The sequence below is a fragment of the Podarcis cretensis genome, assembly GCF_951804945.1.
Source record: "Podarcis cretensis genome assembly, chromosome: 1".
Classification (NCBI taxonomy): domain Eukaryota; kingdom Metazoa; phylum Chordata; class Lepidosauria; order Squamata; family Lacertidae; genus Podarcis; species Podarcis cretensis.
In genome coordinates, this window is record NC_137170.1 from 119725810 (window position 1) to 119744914 (window position 19105).

The 19105-nt window shown below is 43.1% G+C and overlaps 1 protein-coding gene across 1 annotated transcript in view; it reads left to right on the forward strand.

Annotated features, from left to right (window-relative positions):
• LOC307220097 (dynein axonemal heavy chain 11-like) overlaps positions 1–19105 on the forward strand; it is a gene marked incomplete at its 5' end in the record, with an annotated part of 229278 nt that overhangs the window by 98357 nt on the left and 111816 nt on the right. The window contains 7 exons of the mRNA XM_079983734.1: positions 3901–4105; positions 5365–5530; positions 6611–6713; positions 8852–9091; positions 11529–11690; positions 14767–14960; positions 18898–19060. Of these exons, the coding sequence (XP_079839860.1) occupies positions 3901–4105; positions 5365–5530; positions 6611–6713; positions 8852–9091; positions 11529–11690; positions 14767–14960; positions 18898–19060 (1233 nt within the window). The remainder of the gene's footprint in view (positions 1–3900; positions 4106–5364; positions 5531–6610; positions 6714–8851; positions 9092–11528; positions 11691–14766; positions 14961–18897; positions 19061–19105) is intronic.

Consider the following 19105-nt stretch of genomic DNA (forward strand, 5'->3'; position numbering starts at 1 on the left):
CCAGGGAGCATTAGATGAAAGAGAGACCATCTTAGTCCAAGGAGAGAAGACAGGAAGTGTGTAAAAGACTCACTTTGGCCCCACAGTTGTAGTGCGGGCAAATGGATGGAAGGCATTTTGAGGCTGGGGAAAATAAGGGAGAAATATAGTTAAAGCTATGGTTTTCCCAGTAGTGATGTATGGAAGTGAGAGCTGGACCATAAAGAAGGCTGATCGCCAAAGAATTGATGCTTTTGAACTTTTAAATATGGTGAGAGTCCCATGGACTGCAAGACGATCAAACCTATCCATTCTTAAGGAAATCAACCCTGAGTCCTCACTGGAAGGACAGATCCTGAAGCTGAGGCTCCAATACTTTGGCCACCACATGAGAAGAGAAGACTCCCTGGAAAAAGACCCTGATGTTGGGAAAGATGGAGGGCACAAGGAGAAGGGGACGACAGAGGACGAGATGGTTGGACAGTGTTCTCAAAGCTACCAGCATGAGTTTGACCAAACTGCGGGAGGCAGTGGAAGACAGAAGTGCCTGGCGTGCTCTGGTCCATGGGGTCATGAAGAGTCGGACACGACTAAACGACTAAACAACAACAAGATGGGCTTTCATGATGTCTCTTGTCTTCTGTCAGATCTACACACCCTGTACACAAACACACAAACTCTCTGTTTTCGTTTCTCTCCATTTCTCACTTTTCCAGTCTCCAGTTCTTCACATCTCCACCTCGGCTTGCAATTTCTTTAAAAATGCCCTCCTGAAAACGTACCAGCATTTCAGTGTGAATTTTTCCTAATATACCCATTTTTGTATGCAGTTTCTGCCTGATAGCATGCATTTTCGTGTTACTTTTGCTAATAACACAAGGGCCGATAAGCTGATACTGAATCCTGAAAAGACAGTAGTGTTTTGTGTCCTAAGTTCTCATACCTGGGAGCTGGGGAGGTGGCCTGCCCTGGATGGGGTTTCACTCCCTTAGCAGAAAAGGCCGACAGTTTGGAGGGTGCTCTGTCACTGGAAGCTCAGGTAGGTCTGTGGCCTTTTTTCCAGTTCTGGCTTTTCGGTTCAGCCACAGACCCTTTTTGGACAGAGATGACTTGGCCACTGTACTCCATGCTCTGGTACATTCCTGATTGGATTACTGCAATGCACTCTATGTGGGACTGCCCTTGAAGATGACTCAGGCCAAAATGTAGCAGCCAGATGACTGGCCTGGGTTCTGTTTCGATCTCATAGGTAAAGGTAAAGGGACCCCTGACCATTAGGTCCAGTCGTGGCCAACTCTGGGGTTGCGGCACTCATCTTGCTTTATTGGCCGAGGGAGCCAGTGGCCAGCATGAGTAAGCTGCTTCTGGCGAACCAGAGCAGCACACGGAAACGCTGTTTACCTTCCCGCCGGAGCGGTAGCTATTTATCTACTTGCACTTTGACGTGCTTTCGAACTGCTAGGTTGGCAGGAGCAGGGACCGAGCAACGGGAGCTAACCCCGTTGCGGGGATTCTAACCGCCGACCTTCTGATTGGTAAGTCCTAGGCTCTGTGGTTTAACCCACAGCGCCACCCACGTCCCTCTAACGAGAACTCTAATCAGGGTTAAAACAAATGGAAAGAATTGCAAACTGTCTCACTCTTTGATCTATCTAAGAACGATTCGAACCGCCGACCTTCTGATTGGCAAGTCCTAGGCTCTGTGGTTTAACCCACAGTGCCACCCACGTCCCTTCAATCTCATACAACTCCCCTTTTAATGGAAGCTGCACTGGCTGCCAACTCAAGGAGAACTGACTCATAATTGAAGTCAAAGTCAAAGTCAAACCCAGATCTGATACATTTGCAATGGTTTGGTTTCCTTTGCTTACATACAGTAATTTAGGGCGGCCATACATCCAGAATTTCCCGAATAATACGGGAATTATTACTATTTTTTTCAACAACTTTTGTGTCCGAATTTTTACTTGAAATATGGCAACCCTACAGCAACACCTCTTCCAGTGTTTTAAAGCTATCTGCTCCATATGCTGGTTTTTGAAGAGACTCCTTGGAATAGCATGCTTAGTATTTGTTAACCTACCCACTGTCTCTGTAACCTCCTTTATGTACTTAATTCAACTAAAAAAACGAGAAATCTGTGTTACTTATTTGTTATTGTTGACTTTTTATTATACGCTTCTGAAAACCCATAGATACACACACAAAGAGCAACTGAGAGAACCAACATAAATGGAGAAATCCTTTCATCCCTATTCTCAGCCAGTAGGAACATTTGGTTCTATCTTTTTTGGTTCAATGCTTTTAAATAGGCCTTGAGAATCAATTTGTTTAGATCTGCTTTTAGCCGAGATACTGGACTGTTTTGTAAATATTATTTAATTGCTTAAACTGCTTCTGATTTCCTTTTAATTGGTTTAAAGTTGATTCTATGAGTGCTGCGCTATAATCCACAACATTTTTAAACTGCCATTTTGTTTGTTACTGTAGTGAGATGGGTTCTAAGTCCCCTGCCCTCCGTTTTTATTTATATATGTAAACCACCTCGTAACTCTTTTGCCCTAAAAGCGGCATAGAAATAACTAGAAATAAACGAAGAATAAGTAGTTGAAATGAGTTGCAACCCTATCTGAAGACCACACTCGTGTCACAACAAAATAGTTCGCTCCTAAGTAGAGCTTGTGCCTGAGTGTTTCAAAGCTCTAACCTTAATCAAACCGCACAACATTTCTGTGATACAATTAAGTAATAATATGTCCATTTTCCAGTTGGCTAAACTAAGCACAGATAAGTTAATTAACCTACCCAAGAGACTACACAGTATCAATTAATCACTAAAGTAGAAACTGCATCCAGAATCACAATTAATTATAGCCTTGCTCTGATTGTTATTAGAGTTTCTTCACTATAGTGCAAGTGTTTCTCTTCGCAACACCAGAACGAGTGTATTCACACGTCATACACACCAGAGACAGCCGCTGAAAAACTCTTGAAGCTTAGCGATTGATTCAATATGCAGTAGGCATATTTCACTTCAAGAATCCACATTTTTCTATCTGCCTCCTCGGGTTCTTTGTGGGCTTGTAAAAATGACAATCCATTACGGACCTATACTTTATTTTTCATTTGGAACCTTGTAGAGAGAGCTATCTTCTTCCCACCCTCTCACCACCTCACCAGATTCTCACATTATCTCCTATACAAGCTGACTTCATAGTTCATTTCTGCCATTGATATGCCTATTTTCTGCAGTGTGAATGAACTGCCTGGGGTGATAAATATTAAAGTATATCTGCAATTACATTTTCAAAAGAAATTGGGCCTTTTTTGTGAATAAAATTATTGCTGCCATATTTACTCAGTTTCCCAATTTTAATTCTGATATCCTTGGGTAGAATTTTTCGGTCCAACTTATTGGCAAAAGCAATTCAACATCATTTCTCTTCATTTATGTCCATGTTATATTATTTCAGCATAATCATATGGTAGCGCTATGACTTATGTTTATAGCATGTCATTTATATTTGAAAATGTGAATATAGACATTGCAATAATTCTCATATTACATTTCACTGTATTTTAAGTGACAGCAAAATGCAGTATTCCACCACATTGAGTTACAAATGCTATATAATGTAATCTTGCTAAAACAGCTATTTAGCTTCTGATCTTTGCAGTGTCAAAAATCATTCATTGTTATTACAAAATTAAGATTATGACAAGTATAAAGTCTGAGTAACTGTTATATATTTCCACTTGTTTAATCTTAATGTATAAATTCACTTTTCTGTCACCTAAATTGAAGTATAAAAACAATTACATTGATTTACATTGCGAAAGAGCACTCTTAACTGCATAACATATATCTTTCCCCCTTGTCTCTAAAATGCATATACCTCTTTGCCTTGTCTGAGGGAACAGACAGTCTTGATTCATACATCCGAGACCATTCGCTTGAGATATTTTGTGGATTTGCTTTTGGAGAAGGGTCAGCCAATTACGCTTGTGGGAAATGCTGGAGTTGGAAAAACCATTCTCATGTCGGACAAGTTTAGCAAGCTCTCAGAAGATTATATGGTGGCTAAAGTCCCCTTCAATTATTACACAACATCTGCTATGCTTCAGCGTATGTAACTACCATCATTTTACCTTCTCCTTTAATATTCTGTCTTTACAGCAGCACAACTTCAAAATTGAAAAACCATGCCATTTCACCGCAGACCTGGGAATTAAGTAGTAGTAGTAGTAGTAGTAGTAATTTATATTTATACCCTGCCCATCTGTCTGGGTTTCCCCAGTAACTCAGGGCAGCTCCCAAGAGAATATAAAAAATGTGATAAAACATCACAGATTAAAAACTTCCCTAAACAGGGCTGCCTTCAGATGTCTTCTAAAAGTCAGATAGTTGTTTATTTCCTTGACTTCTGAAGGGAGGGCGTTCCACAGGGTGGGCGCCACTACCAAGGAGGCCCTCTGCCTGGTTCCCTGTAACCTCACATCTCGCAGTGAGGGAATCACCAGAAGGCCCTCGGTGCCGGACCTCAGTGTCCGGGCAGAACGGGGGGGGTGGGGACGTTCCTTGAGGTATACTGGGCCAAGGCCGTTTAGGGCTTTAAAGTTCAGCACCAGCACTTCGAACTGTGCTCAGAATAGTACTGGGAGCCAATGTAGGTCTTTCAGGACCCGTGTTATGTGGTCTTGGAGGTACTAAGATTACAGCACGCCATTTGTCAGAAAAAGCAAAAAAATAAACAAATCCTGGAAGATCAGTCATGGATCCCCTGTGTGGTTTTGTGCTTCCAGTTCCAGGTCTTTTTATTTATTTATTTATTTTGACCTAGATGCATCAACACGGTCTATTTTGTGCGTGTAGTGTCTGCCTGCTGTTGTTTTACTACAATCCCCATCACCTCTTGTCTTTGGCTATGCTGGTTGAGGCTGATGGGAGTTGGGAAAACACCACTCTCTGAAAGGAAAGACTGTTTTAGGGTAGCATGATTGGTTCGGCTACACTGGGCATCAGCGCCACAGGCGGTGCCGCAACAATTGTGAGCTCAAGAGGCAGGGAGAGCCGCTGAAATTTGAGCCGCACCGAGTCCACCACTGCTGGAAGGCACCACATTGGCTACTCCTAATATAGGCCCTCAGCCACAAAGTCTGTCGTTTCAGACTTTGTCGTTTCAGACGCAGCTCAGAATAAATTTCATTCACGTACTTAAGGGTTTTTTAGACCCTCTGAGCCTTCGACATGTGAAAGCGTACATGAATAAGCTCTATATATGACGATAATGATCTGTTTGAGCGCGCTAGGTATTTGAACTCTTTGCCTTTTCCTACAGCTGCGCTTCAACCATTGTTCTCATGCAACTTCTGCTCTCTTCGCAGGTGTTCTTGAAAGGTCCTTGGAAAAGAAAGCTGGCAGAAATTATGCTCCTCCAGGCATGAGAAAATTAATTTACTTCATTGATGATCTTAATATGCCTGAGGTGGATGCCTATGGGACTGTCCAGCCTCATACTTTAATTAGACAGCACCTCGACTATAGTCATTGGTAAACTTTTTTTTTAAAAAAAAGTTTAAAGTTATACATATATGCATATTTGGAAATATTAAATGATTTCTAGCTTGACTAGTATGACTATGAACTGATGAGTAAAGAAAATAGCATGGCACATATTCATGAGTAGGAACCTTTATTTTGCTTATCTGTTGCTGGGGAAATCTTCAATATTTGCACTGGTAGATGCTCTATATATGGGCAGCCAACCATCAATGGAAGAGCATGACAAAATGACTGCAAAATTTTGGGGATGCAGTTGCTGCTTACCTTAGTAGGTATTGCCAAGAAGTACAGCTAGAAAAGGAACGTGGGGGTGCTGTGGTCTAAACCACAGAGCCTAGGGCTTGTCGATCAGAAGGTTGGCGGTTCCAATCCCTGCAACGGGGTGAGCTTCCATTGCTCAGTCCATGCTCCTGCCCACCTAGCAGTTCAAAAGCACGTCAAAGTGCAAGTAAATAAATAGGTACCACTCTGGTGGGAAGGTAGGCAGCGTTTCCGTGCGCTACTCTGGTTCACCAGAAGTGAACCTCTGGAACGAATTAAGTACGTAACCAGACGTACCACTGTATTGTCTACCCTGATTAACGTGGGATCTGCAAGGTCTCAGGCAGACACTTTTCTTTCCCATTACCTGTTACCTGGTTTTGACTGGGTGAATGAGTTCACAGTAACCCTGAACCACATCCATGCCTGCTTCAGCCCCTTTCCAAGCGCAGAACTGCATCTGCTGCACTTGTCGAAATTGGTTATGGCATCTCAATAGCCTTGTTAAAGGGATGCCAACATTGGAAATTCTCGCCTCTATACGTGAACACTACTGTCATAATTTGACGAGAGAAGGCCAAATTTAGGTCCTGTCAGTCTTCAGAGTTGCTTAAGAGACTGAGAATTATAGGAATCTTGTGTTAAGAGAGCAGGGACAAAAGAAAGGTTTTCAGATCTTTTAACAGAGGGCTACATAATCAGACTTTCTTCCAGCAGCCTTCAGTGTGAAGATCTGTCAATAGGGATCTCAAACTGTGAATATACAATTGAGTTTTATTATCTCTTTGTTATTTTGTAACTACATAGGTATGACAGACAGAAACTGATTTTGAAAGAAATTCACAATTGTCAGTATGTCACGTGCATGAATCCCACGGCTGGAAGTTTTTCAGTAAATCAGCGTCTTCAGGTAGGTTGCCATAAGTGCCAAATGTTAGCTGCCTATTCCTCCCTCTTCTTCCCCAGAATAATATTAAAGTGATTTTAATTTCAGCAAAAGAGAAAATCATTAACTTTATTGTGTGCACTGGTATTTACACCTCTGGAGATAGAGTTTTTGGGGGTTTATGTGTGTTAAAAATACTCAAGCACAGCTTTTTCTCTGCTTTCTTGTAATAATGCTAATAAATAATGATACGTGAATCGTTGGACTAGATACAGAGCTAAATTACATGAACAGGGATGAGCACAACTAGGTCCATTCACATATAAGCACTCATTGGAAATAATAATAATAATAATTTATTATTTATACCCCGCCCATCTGGCTGGGCCTCCCCAGCCACTCTGGGCGGCTTCCATAAAAACCAAAAATACAGTAAAAATAGCTTCCTAATCTGCAAAAGTATCCTCTGAATGTGAATGGATGCCTGACTTGAATAAGCCAGGTGAAGTATTTTGTGATGAAGTGAAAACCAGCATGAATGAAACAAAGGAGGATATTCAGCTCATGGTAGTGAGGAATGAAAGTTCCCCCCAAATATCTGCTTTATATACATTATTTACACAATGGGCCGCACGTGATTGGCTAATTCCTGGATTCTCCTATAGGCCAATCAGGTTGCGGATTCACTTCCACCTGGAGCTGGATTGGGTGGCTCCTGTGGACCAATCATACTGCTGCATTGTTCTAGGACCAATCAGACTGCTGCATTCTGAATCCTATTGTTCTAGGACCAATCAGACTGCTGCATTTGGATCCTATTCAACTCAGTAAATAACACTAGGTGTCAGGGACCGTGATGAGGAGGGCTGCACTGCTGCACTGAGGAGGAATGGTGGGAGCCACCCCTTCCCCCTGCTCCTGATCAGGATCCTGAATCTTCCCAGGAGCAGGAGGACAGTATAGATTTGAAACAGTGGTTTGCAGAGGGACATAGTTCAGAAGGCAGAAGCTGGGAAATCTGGATGGGGAACAGTTAGGAGAAGAATCACTGGGAGGGAGAGGGTTAACAGATTCACTGTCTCTGGAAAGCATTCCTTTGCTCAGCCCAAGGTCAAGAAGAGCAGATAAGGTGGCAGCAAAGAAAGCACAGTGGTTACAAGCTCGGGTTACAAGACACAGTAATGACGTGTGTGACTAGGGAGTAAGTGGGTGGAACCCTTAATTGTGGGAGCACCTTCATTCCTAGGAAAAAGATTCTCTCGCTGTGATCATTAAAGTTTCTAACTGGTTAGAAGACTCCTTTTCCTTTGTTCTGCTTATCTACTGCCAAAGTGGGGAGGAAGCCAGTTCCCTGAAGCCTGACACTAGGTAATCGAAGATGGGAGACTGGGTTGGGCTTCATCCTTTTCCATTGGCTTCTTGGAGGCATCTTGTTGAGCACTTTTTGGAAGCAGGATGCTGAACTTTGGGTCTGGTCCAGGAGGGCTCTTCTGATGTGTAGGACTATATATACCGTAATTTTTGCCCTATAGGGCGCACCAGCCCAGAGGGCGCACCTAGTTTTTTGGGGGGGAAATAAAGGGGGGGAAATTATTTTCCCCCCAGGCGTGGGGCTGGGGCGGGAGAAGCCCGAGCTTCCCCCAACCCCAGCTCCCAGAACAGGCTGCTATCCGCAAGCCTTGGGAGCCCGGTGGGAACTCCTGCCAGTCTCCCCAGGCTTGCGGATATCTGCCCGAAGCCCGGGGCGCTCTCCGCTGCGCTCCCCGGATTTCAAGCTGCAGGCTGCTGTCCGCAAGCCTTGGGAGCCCGGCAGGAACTCCCACAGGCTCCCAAGGCTTGTGGATAGCTTCCTGAAGCACCAACCCCTCTCGCTCTCCAGGCTTCAGCGAAAGCCTGCATTTGCCCCATAGGACGCACACACATTTCCCCTTCATTTTTGGAGGGGGGAAAGTGCATCCTATAGGGCGAAAAATACGGTGTGTGTGTGTGTGTGTGTGTGTGTGTGTGTGCATGTGTGTATATATGTTTCCCCACACCCAAAAAACTTCTCAGCTCCCTTTGAAAGTTGCCTTCAAGATTTCAAATATGCAAATCAAATAGTGGCTATAATATACTCTCTGGTTTGCTTCTTCCCCGTCTCCCTTTCCCCCCTTCTCTTTCAGAGACATTTCTCTGTGTTTGCTGTCCACTTCCCTGGAGCAGATGCTTTAGCAGCTATCTACGGGAAGATAATGAACATGCATTTCCAGCAAGGGGGATTCTGTTACAGCATAGTGAAGTCTGTCGGCACACTTGTCCAAGCTGCCATTTCACTGCACCAGAAGATGACGCAGAATTTTCTACCCACAGCCATCCGATTTCATTATATTTTTAATCTAAGAGATCTGACACGCATATTCCAGGTAATGCAGTTCACTCCTTTCTTTGTTTCCAGTTGGTCGGAGTTTTGTTTTGTTTTTTTAAAAAAAATAATTTTTATTAAGTACAAATTAGAAAACATACATATTTACAACAAAAGAAAATACATATAACCAAGGAAAAAAATTAGAGAATACTTTGCCTCTTTTCATATTTACAGTTATTTATACCTCTATAAAATGCTATTCACAATAAAGGAGTGAAATGAAAAATAAGATATCAGAAAAAAGAAAAAAAGAACAAAGAAAAAATAAAGAAGTAAAAGAAAACGATCATGGGTGAAAATTTTTAAAAGTAGATAAGTATTCATTATACATAGCCGTTTCCCATCTATATTTATAATCAATTGTATAATTTCATCTTGTCCTTATCCACCTTAGAAAATGTTGTTGTTTTTAAAAAGACTTCCACTGTTTGCCTCACGCGTTTTTAATAATCCGTTCGTCAAATCCTCTGTTCTTCATATTTTCCCTTTGGATTTCCTTAATGTCTCACTTTGTGTTTTTTATATTACGCACAAGATTATTCTAAACACAACCATATTTTTATAGTCGAGCCCTGGTTTTGTAAATAGTCATTTAAGAACTCCCATTGCTTCATAACCATGGTCGGAGTTGTTATATAACCTGCATACAGTGGACCACAGCCAGCCTAGGACATTTGCCACTTGGGGCAAAAACCCACCGCTGTTCCCTGCCTCCGCCTCCTTGGATGTGCCCCTCTGCTGCCCTGCCGCCCCCCAGCTACTGCTGCCTCTATAAATGCCCCTTGTCCCTTCCTCTGCTGTGTGCATGGTCTGCCCTGCTGCTATGGGGGGGTGTGTGTGGCCACCGCAGCAGGTCACACCCACAAAGGAGTAGGCAGCAGAGGGGCACAGAAGTGACATGGCGCATGTAAGGTGGAGGAGGCACAGCCACATAGGAGGCAGAGGCAGTGAGCAGCACACTCCTTGGACCCAGATCTGCCGCCTGAGGCCACTGCCTCGCATTGCCTGGTGAGCGAGGCAGCCCTGCAATAGTCTTGCAGGAGGAAATGGCTGGTCTGCGCAGTAAAAAGCAGGATCAGTGATGGATCTAAGTTCATAAATAATATTTATTTGCATGGAATTCTAGCCTTAGAAAAGTTTTAGTCTGGGGTGGGGGTGGGGGTTGGAAAATAAGGCTATAGACATATCCATAGCTGTCAAGTTTCAGATTTGAAAATAAGGGATCAGCAACCTCACCTGTCCCGGGGACAGTCTACGGGATATCTAACAATCCAGGATAGCAGTGGGAAGCGGCGGGAAACGGCGCTGGAATAAGGGAATTTCCTGCAAAAAAGGGAAGGTTGATAGCTATGGACATATCTGTGGCATAGCATGGGGGGGCACAGGGGGAGTTGGAGCGGGCACAAAATTGGTAGGGTGCACAAAATTTCAGCACCCAGTGCTGCCTCAATACAGCTGCACACTTCTGTCTCTGGGCTCTGTTGAAAACGGCTTCTCTGTGTGTAACAGGAAGTGAACTCTCCAAACAACAGAACGACTCTTCTTATCTCTGTGCCTGCAATCTCCTGGGTGATGTGGGTGCCATTAGGCAGTTAAATGTGCATGTGTACTCCATCCGTCTCCCTCCCTCCCATTCACCCCTCCATGCGGGCCCTGGCACTGGCAACCCACGATACACCACTGGTACACACTAACAGCTTAAAAAACAGTGAGGTCATTTCTCCCTCGCTTCAAGTCGCATTTGCATGCTGTTGTACACACCAAAAGGGGAGCAGGGATGTCTCAACCAGCTGTGCATCTTCCCCCCTCCCCGCAACCCCCAAGTCCTCATGAAGCTGTCATGTACACATGCACAGTGACTGTCTCACATGTACACATGCGCAGTGACTGACCTCAGCTTAACTACGAAGTGGATGTGGTTTGAGTTTTCATTTCGGATTGAAGCCAGTTTGAGGGGAAATACATGAAACAGTACTACTTCTCAAGAAACGACGGCATAGCTCTGCATCATGGGTAATGTGTTTACCCAGATTTAAAAGCCAGTGGTGGGAGCACATTGGAGCCAGAGGAAATAGGTGATATGCACACAGCCATAGTTTGAGAACGGAATGCTGTAAATAGAGTGAAGCCGTTCTCGAGGCAAAGTATAAAAGCATGATTTTCACTCAAATGCAAATTATAGATAGTAAGGGTGGGAGGAAAAGGAATTGATGTTCACAAGGCAACCATAGTGCCTCATTATAAACAACACGTTGCTTTTAGCTGCAAGCCATTAATTGCCTATCAAATATATGCACATATTGTGAATAGCAAAGCCACACGTTTTTGTGTGTGCCAGAGGAGTACAGTTTATTGAATGGCATATTTCGGTACTAGTCATAAACTGATGCTCAAGAAAGATAATGTGCAAATAAACACTTCAAACTGTTTTGTAGGGTATGCTTTTCGCCACCCCGGACTGTGTGAGGTCTCCTATTGACTTGGTCCGTTTATGGTTTCATGAATCTTCCCGAGTCTACTCAGATAAACTTATGGAGGAAAATGATATTGAACATTATAACAAAGTGCTTATTGATACAGCCAAAAGGCATTTTGAGGTATGTCTTGAGTGTGACTTTGACCATGAAACATTCCTATCTGAGGCGTGTTTTTCATCTAATCATTAATGAAATGCATTGATTGAAGCTAGAAAAGCAGGTTGGACAGATCTAATTGATTCTGCTGAAGATTGTGAATTTCCTCAGTAACCATCTGCTTTAATGGTCATTATTGGAATGAAGACAGAGGAAAATAGCACAAATGTGAGCCTATGTCAGTGTTACATTCAATAAGATGACGATCAGGTGTTTTCAGCTTAGATTTTTGCAGTTGAGAGTGATCTGTCTGCTGAATATGATTCTGAGTGTATACATTGGAAAGGGAACTGATTGTGTGACACATGCTTGATTGTGTGACACATGAAGGACTCTGTCATGACAGCTTAAAAATGTATAGCATCAACTGACCATTGGTTTTTAGTTGAAGATTTGGGATCCACAACTGGGGCTCATCATGGGCATAACCAGCATACACATGCATCTTTGCATTAAAAGCGGATCCCAAGTCTGGGACTAAAAACTTGATCCCAGAACACAGATGCCTTGTCACATGCCCACAACATAGGTTTATAGCCACCCCTCTCACTACATCCCTGTCAATAAGTTGCTGAAACATTTCTAAAACAGCCCTGGTCAGGGAAGTTTTTAATGTGTGACATTTTAATGTATTTTTAATCTTTGTTGGAAGCTGCCCAGAGTGGCTGAGGAGACCCAGCCAGATGGGCAGGGTACAAAGAATAAATTATTATTATTATTATTATTATTATTATTATTATTATTCTATAAAATATATGAGAACTGCTTGAGATTAAGGTACTATATTTGCTGTCAAGCTGCCTTGAACTTCTAGGGAGGTGCAATAGAAGTAAGTGTTTCAAGTAAATTGCTGGCATCCGTCTGTCTCGAGAGACAATGGAGGAGTGCACCTTCGGGGGTGAAGTCAAACTGTTGGAAGTTTGCAGCGCTTTGCTGTTGCTGTGGAGACCGATATGGGAGTGACATGTTTTGTTGCAGCCGGGGCAGATGAAGGCGTCGGGTGGTGCTGCTGCAGACACACTATGGCGTTTCTTCCCCCTGTGCTCCTCCCAGAGGTCATTCCTCCTCTGCTCACTGCTATGGATACATGACCTGTCTGCCTGTCTCCAGGCACTGCGGTCATCTGCAAGTGATTCCCACGGAGCAGGGTTGATGCTGCCAGTCTTCCTGTCACATTTGCAGACATCTTTATAATGCAGAGTTGGTCTGTCAGTGGTCATGCAGCTTGAACCCGTTCATCTTGCCACTCTGCGGGCATGACCAAGCCAACGTAGATGTCACTGAGACAGAATTGTGAACGTGTTGGGAACATGGGCTTGGGAGAGCACATCTTTGTTGGACAATCTGTAATGGCATGTGGTACTTCAATAACTAAAGGGACACGGGTGGCGCAGTGGTCTAAACCACCGAGCCTCTTGGGCTTGGCAATCAAAAGGACGGCGGTTCGAATCCCCATAACGGGGTGAGCTCCCATTGCTCTGTCCCAGCTCCTGCCAACCTAGCAGTTTGAAAGCACGCCAGTGCAAGTAGATAAATAGGTACCGCTGCAGCGGGAAGGTAAACGGCATTTCTGTGTGCTCTTGTTTCTGTCACAGTGTTCTGTTGCGCCAGAAGCGGTTTAGTCATGCTGGCCACATGACCTGGAAAGCTGTCTGTGGACAAACTCCGGCTCCCTTGGCCTGAAAGTGAGATGAGCACCACAACCCCAGAGTCACCTTTGACTGGACTTAACCATCCAGGGGTCCTTTACCTTTACCTTTCTTCCTTCAATAACTGTGCTCTGGTGCTCACTTTCAGGTCAATACGAGGCTGGTTTCACATTTTCATACAAAACAGGAAAAGGAAAAGAATGCCAGTTTTTGTTTTCATGTTCTCAGTCTGAGCTGGATTGTGACCTTTTAGTTTTCTGGAATGGAAATTTATCTGCTCTCGGGCAGTGGTATCTGGTGACTCAGACTACAGTCCTGTGTGCATTTACTTTGAAGCAAGTCCTATTGAGCACATTGGGGTGTTTCTGAGTAAATGTGCAAAGGCTCTGGCTACAAGTCAAGTATCTTGCATTGCCTTGCCAGAGGGATTTGAGAGTGGCCGTAGCTCTATGGTAGAGCTTTTGCTTTGTCTACAGACAGTTCCATGTTGGACCGCCAGCATCTCCTGGAGAAACTGGGATTGTCCCCAGGTCTTGAAACCCTGGAGAGCCACTTCTAGGCTGGGTAGACAATACTGAGCTTAGGAGAACCAATGGTATTGAAGGAATTGGTTTCTGAGCAGTCAGTTTAAAACTGACTCAAAGCCCCCCCTTTCTTCTTAGCATTTCTAAAATGCTTTAACTTGAGCTGTTGAGCAAATGCATAACAAGAACACAGCTGCATAAACAAGGCTCTCGCCTTTATCAGTCCGTGATGATAAGGCTGGCCTTGTCCACTCTAAAGTGGAACAGAGATGACACTCTAGGTATTATCTTACCACAACCCTGACGCACAGACCTAAGTCCGGGAACAAAGCCAGAGTGCATTCTCGGAGTTGATGACCTCTTCCTCCAAGATAAGAGTAGGAAGAGGAAGATCATTTTATGGTCAGAAGTACAGGAAGGAAGATCCTTTTATGGTTGAGAATACCAGAGCAGGAACATATGTGATGTCAACCTGCGTACATAGGCTGACGTGGTTGGGTTCCTAGGGAAGGAGGGAGAGGGTGCCTGGAGGATATATATACTGCATGAAACTTCTCATTTCTTTGGACTTGCTGTGGACTCACCACGCAAGTGCCTTCTGCTATCCAGAGAGCAGAATAAACTCTTTCTTGGAATCAACCTTGGTGTCATTTGACTTCCTTCCTCCTGTCCTGGAGCAACGCAGACCCAATCGGTGAACTCCAATAAGGCTACAGTATATGGCAGCTTCCTATGTTCCTAAATTTTAATTCAGCCTCTGTGGCTATAATTTCAGCATCCTCTATTTGATATCAAGTTAAAATTAGGAGAATCAATATAGAGAAAGGGTTAACATGCTTGTTTGTCTCTCTGTGTTGTTGCCACCAGGGTGTTGATGAGCACATATTTATCTATAAGCCACTAATTTACTGCCACTTTGCCCATGGTGTTGGAGAACCTCGTTACTTTCCAGTATCTGATTGGAAGAAGCTGACCAGAATTTTAACAGAGGCGTTAGAGCACTACAACGAACTGCATGCAGCAATGAACCTTGTTCTCTTTGAGGATGCCATACAGCACGTGTAAGTTATCTGAGTCTTGGTGTGTGTGAGAGGTGCCACTTCGATGCAAACAATACACTGGCGTATTTACAAAGTATTTGAAAATGCCCTCCTGGAAAGTTTTAAAAAAGGATAAGGGGTGCTTGTAAAGTGGCTGGATCTAAGCAAGACTTTTAGCACCGGCTGACTATAGAAATGCATCTGCAATTTTTAAAAAAGGTCTCAAGGAGCCAGGATCTATTGTAACCCATTGGCTGCTGCTCAGTGTGTGACCAACAGGTACTCTGCTGCTGAAGTCAAATCCACAGTAAAGCTCAGGGGCAGATAGAGACATGACCTGTAAGGATATTTTAAGATTCGGTTGATAGAATATTACATTGCTTTCAAATATTTTACAATTCCAGGTGTGTGTCATGAAAGAAACCCCTGATGCTTTAAAATTATTCTAGAGATCCCTGGGTGAAATGGAAAACATCAGTTCCCCTTTCTCAGGTCCTATGGCATTTCTGTCTAGCAGCTTGCTCATTTCAGTGAAGATATCAATGTATAATAAGGACTGGGAAGAAATAATTGTGAGGTGCATTTCAATGTTCTAAATTTCCCTACTTACTTCTTCATTCTGTCACACTCCCATCCTACTCCATATGCTGTTCGGTAGCTTTGAATGGTGGGGTTTTTAAACCGTGGAATATGAATCCATAAAAGGTATCATTCACATATATGTATGTGTGTCTACACTGTATTGTATCAGTTTTGAAGACGGGCACTACATTCATCTATATTGTTTCCCAATTTGAGGATGCCTCATCAGCACGGCAATGATGGAATCGTTTCCCAAAGAGTTTCTGAAAGGCTCTTCCACCGGGATCTGCAACAGAAAGCAAATTAATTTTTCCCTCTTGTTTTGTTTTTGGGTTAATCAAGAAAAACGCACTTAATTACTCTGGCAGGAAGTCATGCATGTAGAGGCTGAGCTCAGCCTGAGGCCAGATGTCAGCGAGTCTGAGGTAGGATGAGTTCTTGAGAAAGCTTCAGTCCCAGCAGAGATTGATCTAATCAATAAAAAATAAAAAACTTATTCTACTCACAGTCCTTGTTTAAGAAACCTCAAACCACATGGCTATTAAACCGAGCACTAACAAAGTTTTGTCATCATCTTGCCACGCTGCATGCTGATGTTGAAGTGGTATGAAAGAGTTTGTTTGATAAAGGCTTCGATCCAGAGAACCTTGTCTACTTGAGCAGCTGTGTAATGTGTATGGCTAGCTAAAATAATTGATCTACAACTGCTCAGCCAACACTTCCAACACCACCAAGCAAATGGTAATACAGTCAAACCTTGGAAGTTTAACAGAATCCATTCCAGAAGTCCATTCAACTTCCAAAACATTCAGAAACCAAAGTGTGGCTTCTGATTGGCTGCAGGAAGCTCCAGAAGCCATGTCAGACGTTTGGGTTCCAAAGAATATTCGCAAACCGGAACACTCACTTCCAGGTTTGCGGCGTTTGGGAGCCAAAATGTCTGAGTACCAAGGCGTTCAGGATCCAAGGTACGACTGTAGTGGCCAGCATCTTTTGTATGTTAGAGAGTAGAAAGGCAGTGGTGCTGCCAGTATTGAGGGAGCCTAAATCATAGAATCATAGCTGTTTCAAAAAGCTTGTCTATAATATAGCTTCCAATTCAGAATCGGGTTCATTCTTCAGGCTCCTTTATTGTTGTTTAGTCGTTTAGTCGTGTCCGACTCTTCGTGACCCCATGGACCAGAGCACACCAGGCACTCCTGTCTTCCACTGCTTCCCGCAGTTTGGTCAAATTCATGCTGGTAGCTTCGAGAACACTGTCCGACCATCTCGTCCTCTGTCATCCCCTTCTCCTTGTGCCCTCAATCTTTCCCAACATCAGGATCTTTTCCAGGGAGTCTTCTCTTCTCATGAGGTGGCCAAAGTATTTTAGCCTCAGCTTCAGGATCTGTCCTTCCAGTGAGCACTCAGGGCTGATTTCCTTAAGAATGGAGAGGTTTGATCTTCTTGCAGTCCATGGGACTCTCAAGAGTCTCCTCCAGCACCATAATTCAAAAGCATGAATTCTTCAGCGATCAGACTTCTTTATGCTCCAGCTCTCATTTCCATAATCACTACTGGGAAAACCATAACTTTAACTATACAGGCCTTTGTTGCTCAGCCTCCTTTAGTTATCAACTTTCATTTAAAAGAAAAAGCAAGTTTCCAATTCTCGTGATCATAGAATCTTAGAGTTGGAAGAGACCCCCGGGGTCATTTATTCCAACCCCTGCAATGCAGGAATCTCAGCTAAAGCATCCATGACAGGTGGCCATCCGACCTCTGCTTAAAAACTTCCATGGAAGCAGAGTCCACAACCTCACGAGGGAGATTGCTCCACTGTTGAACAACTGTTACTGTCAGGAAGTTTTTATTGATGAACAAGGTGCCCTCTTAAGGAATCCACCCCCATCTACTCTGATCTTCTTCCTCCTTGCTCTTAAAAAAGCAAAACAAAACAAAACACCTTGATTGTTATTGATGTGAGTGGGTTATTTTATTTACATTTGCTATTGGTGGCAGCAGCCACACACCCTTCCCTCTGTCCCCTTTTGGCTGGGTGGCAGGCAACCTGGATGCAATGGATTGGGGCCATTTTGCCCCACAGGGATCTGCTGTGCTTCTGGGATGGAAAAAAATACATTTTTGCTACACATTTTTATATGCGTTTTACCCTAAAATACAAAATTTTCTATGTATTTTATACTAAAATACACATTTTTAATGAGCGGAGAACTGTACTGCAGATTTGGAAATGTTTGAAAAACAAAAAAGAACTGCTTTCTGATCTGCGTGTTTGCAAGGTAGTGAACATCAGGTGCTTAAAAATTCAGACCAAGTGAAATTCTCAAGCATCCTATGGCCTTAATGACTTGGTGGTGTTGCCACAAGATTTTCTCATTATGACCCATGTGAATGTGTGCCAGGATCACAGCTCATCATATAGTCTAGAAAACATTTGAAGACACTTCCAAGTGGCAAATGTAGCAGAAGTTTCCAAGATCAGTTTACAGTGCCCTGGGACATAAATGTGTGATCACTGGTCTATTTAACAACGGAAACAGTGACTGTATATTAGATGTTAGTAAGACCTTTTATTCAGAGTTACTATTATGTTTTCTTACATAGCACTATCTCAAATGTACCGCCATTCGGCTGTAAACTGCGTTTACAATTTACCTTTGAAGGAGAGGAGTATTATGCAAGCTTTAGCTGTTAAGTTCAAAGTTGCAGGAAATTCAAACTTAAATAAGTTCTTAAGTTCAAGTCCCCCTCCCAAGTACATGGTTGTTAAAAAGGTTGATCGTAGGGCTATCAACTTTTAAATAATTTAATAGGGAGATTAATTAGTGAACGCATTAGTGGCAGCTTCGTTATTTCCCCCTATTAATTGATGGAGGGTCATTGAAGGGCAAATTTATTTGCAGACTGCACAGATGCTTAGATTCTCTTCTCCTTATGCCACAAATAGTGATCTTTCTATCCTACAATTTTAAATAAAAGCTCTGCAATACTGGAGATTAAGAGAAATGCCCTTCCTTCAGCACCTTTGAGAAAACACCTTTAATGATTTCCAAATATATTTTAGAAATATAACCTCAGTCATTACAGACTAAATAACTTTGGGAGGTTGATAGGATTGTGGCATAATTATGCATGCTTAATTGGAAGTAAATCCTAGTGCATAATCCTAATTTAGGATGTAATCTTAATCCCACTCTAGGATGTAATCCTAATCCTGTTTACCTGGGAGAGAGCCCCCATTGAGTTCAGTAGGGCTTACTTGTGGGTAGAAATGGTTAGGATTGCACTGTTAGTTTACAACCATAAATATATTGGATAGAAAGCTGATTGTCTTTAAAAGATTAATCTTTGCAAATCTGTTCCTGCCCTGTAGCTGCCGCATCAACCGCATTCTTGAAGCTCCCTATGGAAATGCGCTTTTGATTGGAGTCGGAGGAAGTGGAAAGCAAAGTCTGTGCCGCTTGGCTGCTTTTCTCAGCTCACTGGAAGTCTTCCAAATCAGCCTACGCAAAAGCTATGGGATCCATGATCTCAGGGTAGGTCTCATAGTGCACTTGTAAGATTCTGCATTCAGATACAGT